The 13,219-nt window shown below is 34.5% G+C and overlaps 1 protein-coding gene across 12 annotated transcripts in view; it reads left to right on the top strand.

The window, feature by feature from the left end:
• RALGPS2 (Ral GEF with PH domain and SH3 binding motif 2) overlaps positions 1-12,529 on the top strand; it is a 188,104-nt gene extending 175,575 nt beyond the window's left edge. For all 12 annotated transcript variants that reach the window (XM_035279976.3, XM_035279969.3, XM_035279974.3 and 9 more), the window contains 2 exons: positions 1,591-1,682; positions 6,914-12,529. In XM_035279976.3, coding sequence (XP_035135867.1) covers positions 1,591-1,682; positions 6,914-6,943 — 122 coding nt within the window. In that variant the 3' untranslated portion in view covers positions 6,944-12,529. The remainder of the gene's footprint in view (positions 1-1,590; positions 1,683-6,913) is intronic.
• Positions 12,530-13,219: the final 690 nt, after the last annotated feature.

Raw genomic sequence — 13,219 nt, 5'->3', positions numbered from 1 at the left:
TTCCCATATCAAAGGCATAATTCATAAAGTTACATTTTAAGATGAGAGCATTTCATTGGATTTAGTTAATAAATTCTTTGTTTTCTTCTGTTTTTTTTTTAGCATGCTTAATATAACTATTTCAGGTAGCCAAAATTTTATGAAGTCTCTCTATACTAATGGCCTTTTGCAGGGGAGAAATGAGTAGGTAAATTGTAGCTGTGACCAGCTTAATTGTAGATATGTAGATATGCCTTCTTTTCACATTGACCTAATGTCTGTGTCTGAGTTCAGCAAGGGTAACAATGTTACTAGACTAATTATGCATTTGGTGAAGAAACAATTACTTCTGAAAGTGAAAAAGTTCTTTGAGTGTTAGAATGTCAAGGAAAAGCTGAATGATGCTTAAATATAGTTAGGCTCTTGAGCCATTGAATACAGTCAATCAGTAAAAATTGTGAAATTAAAAAGAACTTAGGTTAATGAAAAAAAGAAATAAAGCTTAATTTAGAGCAGCCTATAGTACATGGATCCTTTATTTTCTCAATTTATTGTCTCCTCACCTTAATACATGTAACCATTTAAAATATCCTCACTATGTGTCAGTCTTGAATTATAGAGGAATTACTAAATACACAAAGCACAGATGAATTTCTAATTTGCTAAAAGAGATAAAGTTGCCTCCTACATTTTCCCCAAGGGCCCTCCACAGAACTGGAAATCTGTAATAATCTTGACAAATGTCTTGTAACTAAAGAGATAAATGTCTTGTAACTAAAGACCAAAAGCGTAGTCTGTTGGTGTTATCTGACTAATCCTTAGTTATACTAAATAGCTAGTGTTTAAGTGTTAAACATGTTTGAAGCATTTTGGCATGTTAAAACTTAACATTAACATCTACTAATATTTAGACCGGGTGCGGGGGCTTACGCCTGTAATCCCAGCACTCTGGGAGGCCAAGGCGAGCAGATCACTTAAGGTCAGGAGTTCAAAACCAGCCTGGCCAACATTGTGAAACCCCATCTCTACTAAAAATACAAAAAACTTAGCCGGGCATGGTGGCATGTGCCTATATTCCCAGCTCCTCAGGAGGCTGAGGCACGAGAATCTCTTGAAGCTGGGACGGGGAGGGTACTGTGAGCTGAGATTGCACCATTACACTCCAGCCTGGGTGACAGAGTGAGACTCCATCTTAAAAAAAAAAAAAAAGAAAAGAAAAGAAAATCTAATATTTAGATCATCTAAATATTCAGAACCAATATTCTGCAGTCTTATCCACACAGATCTAGATATACCACGCAGTTGTTTTGTTTAGATATATTTTATTCTAAAGAACATTTAAGGAGATAAAATTATTTCTTCTAATTCATTAGCAGTAAAAGTGACTTTCTGAATGTATGATAGCATGTAAATGTGTTGCCTCAAGCACTCTTTATTGTATTGGAAATACAATAAAAATAGGAAACACAATAAAATAGAGGTGTTAAATGAATAGAATTCTAAAACTGAAACTCTAGTCATGTTTAATTTGCTCATTAATATCTGGCAGAATTATTACGTGTCATTGTCCTTACATTTTTATTATTAACCCCTTGTTTTGGTTAATTTTAGGAAATTCGTACAAGTTTCAAGCTGGCAATAGAATGAATGCAATGCTATGGTTTAAACATTTGAGTGCAGCCTGCCAAAGCAACAAACAACAGGTAAGCATTTTTCCTAATTCTCAAAATAGTCCATAATTCAGGAATATATAAAAGAGTTCCAAAGGGAAGTAAGCAGACTAGTTCTGAATTAACTAAGGAGAATAGTGGGGTTTTTATTCTTGTTGATGACAGTCAGTCAGACATGAAGATCTACGTCTTAGGAGGTAAACAATAAGCAAACAAGTAACAAAATTTCAAACAGAACTATATAAAGAAAACAAAATAGAAGTATGTGATGTAGACCAGGAGAAGTATAGACAATTTGCGATAACATAAGTGTGGGCAGCAAAGATCTCCCTGAGGAGATGGTACTGACATGAACCACAGGAAGGAACGAGCTGTAAGAAGAGGAGAGCAGAGTGCTCTTTAAGGGAAGAGCAAGTGCACAGAGCCTGGAGCTGAAAGAAGCACAAGGTGTTCAAAGCAGAGAAAGGTAGCTAGTATGGTAGAGTAGTCAGAGTATAGCACTCTAAAGGGTAAAAACTAGCTGGCATATTAAATTAATAAAAATTATTTGAATTCATCTTTATTTGATCTAGTGACCAATTTGATGTGGGTTTCTGTGGTGGTAGTGAAACCAAAAAACATCTCGATTTTATTTGCTTTTATTTCACTGAACCAAAAATGCTCTAATTGGAAGGCTTTCAGCTGCAGAAGAGCATGAATTTATTGTGGTGTTTTCCCCAAACCCTGCAGCACAGTTAGAGTTGAACCAATGATTGGTAGAGCAGTCATAAAAAACATAGCTGCAGTTACAGAAATTTATACAGACTTTGTAGAACCAGTTTGTTAAATATATTTGAAAATCATTGGCGGCATACTGATAATGCAGAAGTATACAGTTAGCATTGTCAGTAGGTAATATTGAATAATATGATGCGCTATATAAGCTTAGAAAGCTTACAGAAGTATTTTTTACCCTGTCATATTAGGATGTAAGTTATTACCCTTTCTTGATAATTGAACCCAAGGCTCCGTAATATGAAATGACTTACACGGATCACACTGGTGGATTCTAACTTTCTTCATCCTTTAAGTCCATTCTTTTTATTTGTTTGTTTTTTTACTTTTAGGTTCAGAGGGTACTTGTGCAGGTTTGTTACGTGGGTATATTGCATATCACTGAGGTCTGGTGTATAAATAATCCCGTCACCCAGGTAGTGAGCAGAGTATCTACCAGTTTTTCAACCCTTACGCCTTTCCCATCCTCCCCACTCTGGTAATGCTCAGTGTCGATTGTTCCCATCTTTATGTCTAGGTGGATTCAATGTTTAGCTTCCACTTATAAGTGAGAACATGCAGTATTTGGTGTTCTTTTGCTGTGTTAATTCACTTATTGGCCTCTAGCTGCATTCATGTTGCTGACAAGGACATGATTTCAATGTTTCTTAAAAATCACTGTGTAGTATTCCATAGCATATATGTACCACATTTTCTTTATCCAATCCACTGTTGATGGGCACCCAGGTTCATTCCATGTCTTTGCTATTGTGTATACTGCTAGGATGAACATACATGTGTCTTTTTGGTAGAACAATTTATTTTTCCTTTGAGTATATGCCCAGTAATGGGATTGCTGGGTTGAATGGTAATTCTGTTTTAAGATCTTTGATAAATCTCCAAACTGCTTTCCACCGTGGCAGAACTAACTTACATTCCTACCAAGTGTATAAGCATTCCCTGTTCTCTGCAACCTTGCCAACATCTATTATTTTTTGACTTAGCCATTCTGACTGGTGTGAGATGGTGTCTCATTGCAGTTTTGATTTGCATTTCTCTGACAATTAGTGATATTGGCCATTGTTCATACACTTGTTGGCCATGTATATGGTCTTCTCTTGAGAAGTGTCTGTTTATGTCTTTTCCCACTTTTTAAAGGGGTTGGATTTTGCTTGTAAATTTGTTCAAGTTCCTTATTGATTCTAGATACTAGATCTTTATCAGATAGTTTGAAAATATTTTCTCCCATTCTCTAGGAATGTTGGTTTAATCTGCTGATAGTTTCTTTTGCTATGCAGAAGCTCTCTAATTAGATCTTGTTTGTCAGTTTTTGTTTTTGTTGCAACTTCTTTTGGAGTCTTCATTGTGAAATCTTTGCCGGCGCCTATGTTCAGAATGGTATCTCCTAGGTTATCTTCCAGGGTTTTTATAGTTTAGGTTTTGCATTTAAGTCTTTAATCCATCATGAGTTGATTTTTACATACAGTGTAAGGAAGGGGTCCAGTTTTAGTCTTCTATATATGGCTATCCAGTTATCCCAGCAGCATTTATTGAACAGGGGGTCTTTTTCCCCATTGCTTGTTTTTGTCAGCTTTGTCAAAGATAAGATGGTGGTAGGTATGAGGCATTATTTCTGGGCTCTCTATCTTGTTCCATTGGTTTTATCCTGTTCCATTGGTATCTGTTTTTGTACCAGTACCATGCCATTTTGGTTACTATAGTCTTGTAGTATAGTTTGAAGTCAGATAGTATGATGCCTCCAGGTTTGTTCTTTTTGCTTAGAATTGCTTTGGCTATTTGGGCTTTTTTTGTTGTTGTTCCATATGAATTTTAGAATTTTTTTTTCTAATTCTTTGAAAAGTGTCATTGGTAGTTTGATAGGAATAGCATTGAATTCGTAGATTGCTTTGGACGATATAGACATTTAACAGTATTGATTCTTCCAATCCATAAGCATGGAATGCTTTTTCATTTGTTTATGTCATCTCTGATTTCTCTGAGCAATGTTTTGTGATTCTCATCTTTTCATCTCCTGAGTTAGCTGTATCACTAGATATGTTTTTCTTTTTTGTGGCTACCGTAAATGGAATTGTGTTCTTGATTTGGCTCGCAGTTCAAGTGTTATTGGTGTATAGAAATGCTGTTGATTTTTAGATACTGATTAAGTATCCTGAGACTTTGCTGAACTTGTTTATCAGATCTAAGAGCTTTGGAGCAGAGACTCTGGGGTTTTCTAGATGTAACATCATATAATCTGAAGAGAGAGAGTTTGACATCCCCTTTCTATTTGGATGACTTTTATTTCTTTCTCTTGTCTGATTGCCCTGGCTAGGACTTTCAGTACTATGTTGTACAGGAGTGGTGAGAGTGGACATCTATCCTTGTCTTGTTCCAGTTCTATAAGGGAATACTTCCAACTTTTGCCCATTCAGAATGATGCTGCTGTGGGTTTGCCATTGATGAGTCTTACTATTTTGAGATATGTTCGTTCAGTGCCTAATTTGTTGAGGGCTTTTAACATGAAAGGATGTTGAATTTTATCAAAAGCCTTTTTTGCATCTTTTGAGATGATTGTATGGTTTTCTGTTTTTAATTCTGTTTATGTGATGAATCACATCTGGTGAACCAATCTTGCATCTCAGGAATAAAGTCTACTGGATTGTGGTGAATTAACTTTCTGATATGCTACTGGATTCAGTTTGCTAATATTTTGTTGGGGATTTTTGTGTCTGTGTTCATCAGGTATATTGACCTGTAGTTCTATTTTTTCATTGTGGGTCTGCTAGTTTTTAGTATCAGAGTGATGTTGGCTTCATGGAATGAGTTAGGAAAGAATCTTTTCTTCCTCGATTATTCGGAATATTTTTAGTAGGATTGGTACTAGCTCTTTTTTGTATATCTGGTAGAATTCAACTGTGAAATACATCTGGTCCAAGGCTTTTTGGGATTGGTAGGTTGTTTATTACTAACAAGTCAAAATCCAGGAGGATCATGAGATCTCCTGCCACTAGGATCCCAGTGGTTTGTGGTGAGAGTGGGACATTTTTAAAAATATTGTTGGAGTGGACTTTGTTCTCTCGTAATTTTTATTGTTTCAAATATATATGAAACACTGATAACAGTATTGAGTACCATTTTTGGCAACCTCTATAAAAGACATGAAATGGCCTAGAGCAAAATTTTTTTTTTGCCCTGTCAAGTTGTCTAGACTCAGCCTTTCTTGATTCACTTCTTTGCTATACATTTTCTTTAAATGTTATTTAAGATATTAAGCCTCTTTTTTTTTAGTCTCAGATTTCAAGATGAATCTAAACAATATATACATACCAGCTTAAAAGTTCAATTTATTTTACTGTGTTAGTATTTCTATGGAACAAGTCAATCAGATGTGTATAAATATTTGTTTCTGTACTTGTAAGAATTAGGATAGTGGCAAATTTCTAAGTAGAACCTGTGAAAGTTTTAGTAGAAAACTCTGACTCACATGCAAAATACCTTGAATCACATTCAGGCAACTTAAAAAGAAGTGAAACTTTTACTTTACTTAAATACGGGTTTCTTATAATCAGACCTGAAAATTTATACTTTAAGCACTTGAGCATTTGTGTTGTATATGATTTATAATTCAGTTATGATTATATTGTCGAACAGAATTTTTTATTCAGAAGCTGACACTTGTAAGATATTCATGTTTTTTAGTATAATAGGTTTTAGAGAGAGGTTGCTAAAGTGTAAGAGCTGTTAAACTGTCTTAAAGACAGAAAAGACCACTGACATATGAGTATCTCTACCAGTAAGTACAACTTTAGGAAACTGGTTTTGAGGATTTGTTTTAATGTAGTGAAACTCTCTTTAGTTATTTGATTACAAGACTCATCAACTAATTTTTCAAGGTAAAAATCCTCTTTTAGAGAATTATTATTGGGTTTCAAAAAGAAAGCAAATAAAATCTCTAATCTTTAGGCAGAGAACTATATTATATAACCTATTGATTTTCCAGAGTCACAATGTGTCCAAACACAACGTATCTAATAAGGAATATTGTTTTTCTGTACTTACTTTCATCATGATTTTACAAATAAATTTTTAGTAATGTTTGTTATAAAATTGTTTTTGCTGATTTTAAAAATGTACACCTAGAATTTTTTGTGATATATAATGAGAAAATAAATAATGAGAAGCAAGTGTTTCTGGAATCTCACCCGACCAGAGTCATACTTAATCTTGCTCATTTATTTATTTGGTCAGCATCTACTGAGCTCCCTGTGTTTGTCTCTGCCCCTTCTCCTGCATAGCTGTCATTTTACAAGAAAAAGTATTAACTCATTGCGGTGATTTTCTCTCTAAAATGTCCTAGCATATTATTCATAAACTATTGAAGCTCCTTATATCAAATTCCTTTTAAAAGATATTTAGATAGGTTTGGGCTTGCCTAAATAGCAAGGAAAGATAAGAAATACTCCATTGAAAAACAACTTTCGAACTCAGTATGTAATGCTTATATTTTTTAGGTTCCTACAAACTTGATGACTTTTGAGTAAAAGCCTGAGAAAAAAGAGAGGTGAACTATTGCTCCTATGTGAGCATGGGGACCTGATAAAAGAGCGCCAGCTATAAACCATCCTGTGCCAGGAAGAGCCCAAAGGCTCTGTCTCAGTCTTTGGAGTTCTGAACCAAAAAAGCACTAATTTCAGGGAATGAATTGAGATATTCCCAGAGAACAAATTGGAGTTTCAAAACAAACTGCCATGAACCATGCTTCTTATCTCAGAACTGACCTGTGGAAACCACTGCCTTAAAAGAATGAAAGGAAAACCAACATGAAACACCAAATAGTGTGTGTGAATCTTCTGGCGGTGCTGTGCTTGGAATAGATCGTAGCTAATTTGCATTTCTTTTAACTTTGTAATAATTTTAGAGGGGGGAATTGCCTTTTTTAGGTACGCTTTAGAAAGGAAAAACATACTGTGGACTACATCAGGAGCTGGTTTGGAACAGAGGTGAAGAGACTTAGCAGGGATTGTACCAGCAGCCCACCTGCAAGGTTTGTTCTCCCTCTCGTAGTCTGCAACCTCACTGGGGCTTTCTCACAGCAAGAGTGTAGGAATGAGAAATGTTGGTCATGTGAGTTGTTGGGTTTGTTTGGTATTGGGTGGGGTGTTTTGTTTTGGATGAAGGGACAATTTTTTAAACACTAAACTTCTGAAATGTAGTACTGTAAGAGGAACGTAATTTCCTGCAGGAGTTACAAAGGCTGAGTGTTCATTTGCCAGACACTTTTTTTTTAAAGTAGATTCAAGAAAACATGGTTGTTTCTAACTAGGGTTAAAGTTTAGCTTTCTATATTAATTCATTGTTGGACCACAGATCTGCTAAAGTAAAGAACTATAATCCCAACCTAAACTTTTCTGAGATTTTACAATAATTAGATCTTTTCCCAGGTTAATTTGGATTTTCTCTTCTCCCATTCACAGGAGGTTTTTGTCATCAAAACACATTGATATTTTGTTGGGTTATTTTCCTTTACAGTGTTTAATGTGCATCATGCCAGAGTTATTTTTTTATGATTCATTTTCTCTGTTTTTGTTCAATATGAATGAGATTCAGGATCATATTTGTTTAAAGGGTAACACATATAGATGTACATATGTATTTTGTTACAAGACATACGAAATAATTTTAAGAGGGATAAAGGTGAAAATATCAGATTCTGGAAATTTTAAGTATCTTAAACTTTATAATTCTTACATGATCTACCATAAACATACCAAAACATTTTTCTGAAAAGTTACTATATGTTTCTGACATGAAACCATATTTTGTCAGTAGTTGACCAAGCAGTTTTTTGAGAACTGTTCTATGCAATAATGCATTTAACTTGTAAAATAAATGTTGAATTATAAAAAAAAAAAATTGAAGATGAGATGCCTTAGAATTTTAACAAAAAATGGCACTCGAACAAAGGCTACGTGTTGAATGATATAAACTCTTGAGACATCACAGATTTTAACAGTGGCCCACAGTAAGGTAATGCTTTGTGACAGGTGTCTACTAATAGACTTGTTATTTTGGGCCTCACATAAAATGTCTCACATTCGTATTCTTAGAGAATTTTATACTTTTTTATTATAAGTATTTTGCCCTTCAGTCCATAAAACTTAAATAGAAAATATTGCTTATACAATAATTAGCCTAAAATCTATCCAAAGGAAAAAAGAGCTTTTTTGAGTGTTTTTTAATTTAATTCTCTGTTTGGAAAAGATGTTCAGAGTTCAGATATGCTTCTTATATAATAGAAATGCCATTATTTCTGGGATTTAGTGGCATAGGCTGAAGAGGGCAAAAGTTTCCTGTGCTGAAGGATTTTTCAATTGACCTTGACCCATGTTGGGTACATAGAAAGACACCATCTGCATAGCCAGCAGTATTACTACATAGACCTTGCACATCTTACTTTTGTTTTGCATTTTTTTAAATTTCTTGATTTGTTTATTTCTCTTCAGAAACAGCATTTTTAACAGTGTATGTGCTTTTTTAAAAAGTATTGTGAATGGAAACCCTGTGGATTTATTTTTTATTTCGTCCGTTTGTCATAAATAAGCTAAAGTAGACATGTTGTAGGTTAACCATATCTGTGGAAATATGCAACTAAAAATCAGAGCCTGATACCACATAGTTTTGCCAAAGGGAGAGAGCTAAGCTGGAAGATGTGTTTGATATTTTCAGCTCTGAACATTAATGGATGCTTGCATAGAGTAAGATAGTGTTCAAATTTAGTTAATAGTAGATGGCCTCTGACTGACTAACCCTCTTCACATAACAGTACAGAAGTCCTTGTTGTTTTTCTGTCTTTAAAATTTATTCATCCAAAAAATTAGTCATTGCTTAAGATTATTTTAGCATTTCAAGCAAATTTAAAAAGTCAATTAAAATAGTGTAGGTGAATTTTTTTATCTATAATTCACCAAATATCTCATAATTCAAAAAAATATGTCACTAAAATATGTTAAATATTTAGGTAGTTCATTTGTGGGAAGATGAATCTTCTTATTAAGCCTGCCCTCAACTGTAAATAAGTGATTCAAAAGCCCAAAATGTTCATCAGCATTAAGTTCAGTTGTTTCGCCCTTAGCCAAGAACTCATTAGAAATTTAGTTATCACTTAAATTTAAGCCCGTTTATGAGAAGCATAATGATTGGCATGTTATATGGCCTGTTGTAGTAGTACCTACTAGCCAATTTGAGGCAATCTCATTTAACAATTTATTTGAACATGGAGGATTATTTTTCATATGGAAGTAAAATGTCAGCTTTAAAATTACAACTCTAAAAATAACTACAGAATGACCTTCCAGAGCACTATTTTTGGCCTCATGCCCCCTCTATTCAGGCTTTGCTTGTTTTTCAGAATATGATTTTTTACCTCCAGACAGACGGTAAGAATTGAACAAGAACTGATCAAACACACCTTCCTATTTTGTTTTCTTCACTATGTAAATATTATTTGGGTAAACATTACAAAAAGGAATCCAAACAATTTGAGTTTAAGTATTTTTTTCTTTCTAGGCATGTGCTTCAATGACAAATAATTTTTCTGTGTGGAAAATGCCATATAACTATTGCACTACCTTCTGTGTGGACTCTGTTGGTATTGGATCTTTCTGTATATCAAGAGTCAGGGTGTTTACAACTGCAAAGTTTGTATAAGTGGCTTTATTCCTCTTCTAGAAGATTTATGAGGAGCCTAAGGGGCACTATTTATTGGTACAGGAGGAAAAAAAGAATGGAAAGCATGTTTACAGACTCTAGCTTCCTTATTAGCTTAAACTGGGGTCCTTGAGGAGCAGCCTGTTGATCTGTTTTTGGCCAAGTGACTTGAGCATAAGTCTTTTATTTCTTTCTGAGGTTAATTCATAGCTCTATACCTTTACTACTGAAAACAAAACTATAGGGCATCATACTAATTGAAAATCAATAGTAATAGGCTTAAGCCATTGGCCTTTTAAGTTAGTATATCTAGTATTGGTATCCTTCCTGTTTTTTTGAGGCACATTCCTTTCCAACCAGTTTTTAAACCACCACATAATCATCTTCTGCAAACAAGGGGTACCAGTGTTGCCTAACAGAAGGTAATCTTTAATAAAGTAAATCCTCTGCTTCAAAGCCTTTTGAAATAATTGGATCCCTTTTTGACAATGAAGATGAATTTAACTGTGTCCAGGTGGAATAATAGTACTGCTGTTGCATGAATAGATGATATAAAGCAAGTGATGAGGTTGGTCTGACTTCTTTGGTGACCTTTTAGGGTTTGCTTTTATTTTCCCTCTCTTTTTTATATTATTTCTTTCAAAATAGTAAATATATTATTTTACAGCCCGAGCGGTATTCTGTTTTTTTCTAAGCTTTGAGATACAAATGTTGCTTTTTAATCACATTGATGATATACTACTTTCCATGTGAACCTTTTCAGAATGATTTAAGTACCTTTGATTTTGATCCCCTAAAAATGGCTTGTGTCTAAAATGACATTTTGTTCCCCCTATTTTTTGAAGGGTTCTAATGAAAGAGATCCATGCATAAAAACTCTTTTGCTTATTGTAAACAATTTGATTACACCTTTGTCTTAAGTTATAGTGTGGGGAAAATTTGGTCAGTGCCTTATTATTTGAAGAGCAATTTTAGGGCATCAAATATGACAATAATCATGTGCCCTCTTGCTCCTCTTATTTCAAGAGTGTGTGCTATCCCTCTCTCCACCAGCTTAGTCTTTGTCACCCCAAGTCTAACAAAGTCATTGCAGAAACCTCTGTAGGTAATTGTTGCAGTCCTCCTTGGTTTTTGAGTCTCTTTAAACAAGCTCCCTCCCTGCTTCTATCCTTTTAGAGTAGGAGACTAAAAATAAACCCACCTGAATCAACCTCAGATACACACTCTTAAAAACAAATTTGAAGAGCACTATTCAGTCAAGTTCATTTTTATTTTGTTGTTGATGTTTTGAGCATACATTTAAGGCCTTTTGAAAAAGCCCTAAAATAATAAAATACAACCAGTAATACTTGTTTCGGTTTTGTTAAATGTACTGAAATCTTGTAATGAAAATCCCTTTGTCCAGCAATGAGATTTATTTCCATTTATTTTTATATTTAAGTAACACCCAGAACAAACAAGTAGTCACTTAACCTGCCAGTTATTATTTTCTTGAAAATATGCAAGAAAGTAAAAATATTTCTAATATGTAAATTAAAGGGAAATTAAGAGACTAAACTAGTTTTCTCAGTGAAAGCAAAGATTGGCGATATTTTGCTTCTCTCAGATTGTTGGAAGACCTGGAGTTACTGGATGTTAACCTGAGTCAAGATGTTCTTTTCCCATTTTTTTAAAAGGGCTAGTATGTTCCAGAGTAGGCAAGTAGACACAGTCATTCAGGCCAAATGAAACAGTTAACTGGTCCTTGAGGATTATTAGCAAAATTTAAATTTTGACCCTGGCCATTTGTACTACAGAAGTGATGGTGGGATTAAAAGGATACATAATTAGAGTGTTTTGGGATGGGGCTCTTTTTTTCTTAATAGAAAAGCAAAAACTCCATAATTATTCACTGTGCTTTAGATACCAGATAACAAATACTGTTTCCCTGAAGATATCACCTACTAGAACTATTCACATATATAGTCCAATAATTGCTGACTTAATAGGTATGGTGAAACAGCTAATAATAAGTCAGCAGGCTCTCAAGAGTTTCTGTACCTTGACTGACAAATTCATTGTTTTACATCCTACTGAAGTACATGTGTGTGGGGAGGGGGTGGAGAACTGGTTGACAACATAATCTAAAGGAGATCAAACATCTGTAGGGACAGGTACCCAATGATAATAATATATCTGAAAACACAAGCCGTTTTTATTCTTTAATCCCAATTAACTTTGAGGTACTCTAATGATGAAACAGTCGACTGCACTATGACCTCCTTGAGTGATGTGCAGCTTGGTTCCTCTCTCACTTTTTGTTTCTGTTTAATATGCAAATGTGAGTGTGTGATCTTCAGTGTGTCTGCATAAGCTAACTTAAAATGAATTTAAATACAGTTTTCTGAAATATTTCTATTGAAATAAATTACTTAAAATTATAGATTGTGTGAGGATGTTTTTGTTACTGTATTTGCATTTTTATCAACTTTTTTAAGGTGCAAATAAACTTTTAAGCTGATTTTTTCCCCCTTTCTAAAGTAATCAACAAGGCTATTGTTGATACAGCGAAAGCTCTGAAAAAAACTTTGGTTGCTCTTCTCTAGCCCAAGACAAGAATGTGCTACCTGGCATGCGGACAAATGAGGTTGTGGGGAATAGAGAGTAAGGGCATAATATTTCCAACTATATCTCCCACTCTGAGCATGTGATACGATAGGATTAGTCCCCAAAGACACTCTCTTTGCTCCTACATAACATTTATTTCTTTTTACCATTTCTGAAAACAATCCATCTTCCAGCCCAAGGAGCTTTAAATTGGAAGAAGTACAGAAATACCTGTTTTGAGTCTCCTTTAGGTTATTGGCTGGGTGTTGATTATGCCCTAAGAATTCCACATTAGCTTAGCCTCTAAATGGTTTAGGAACCCCCAGCCAGGACAAGCCCAATATTTTGGCAAACCATAATTCAGTTTTCAGTAGTTTTCTCACATCTATAGTGGCCTTTGAAATTTCTCACTGTCCCTTTACTTGAACCAAAAGAGGAGAATGACACTTCTTTGATGGGGTCAACCTGTCTTCATGTCGTACCACCTTTGTCATACATCGGTTTCCTACATATGCAGAATTTCC

The sequence above is a fragment of the Callithrix jacchus genome, chromosome 18 (assembly GCF_049354715.1).
Source record: "Callithrix jacchus isolate 240 chromosome 18, calJac240_pri, whole genome shotgun sequence".
NCBI lineage: Eukaryota > Metazoa > Chordata > Mammalia > Primates > Cebidae > Callithrix > Callithrix jacchus.
Note: the sequence above shows the minus strand (reverse complement) of the source record. Positions and strands in the feature narration are given on the sequence as shown.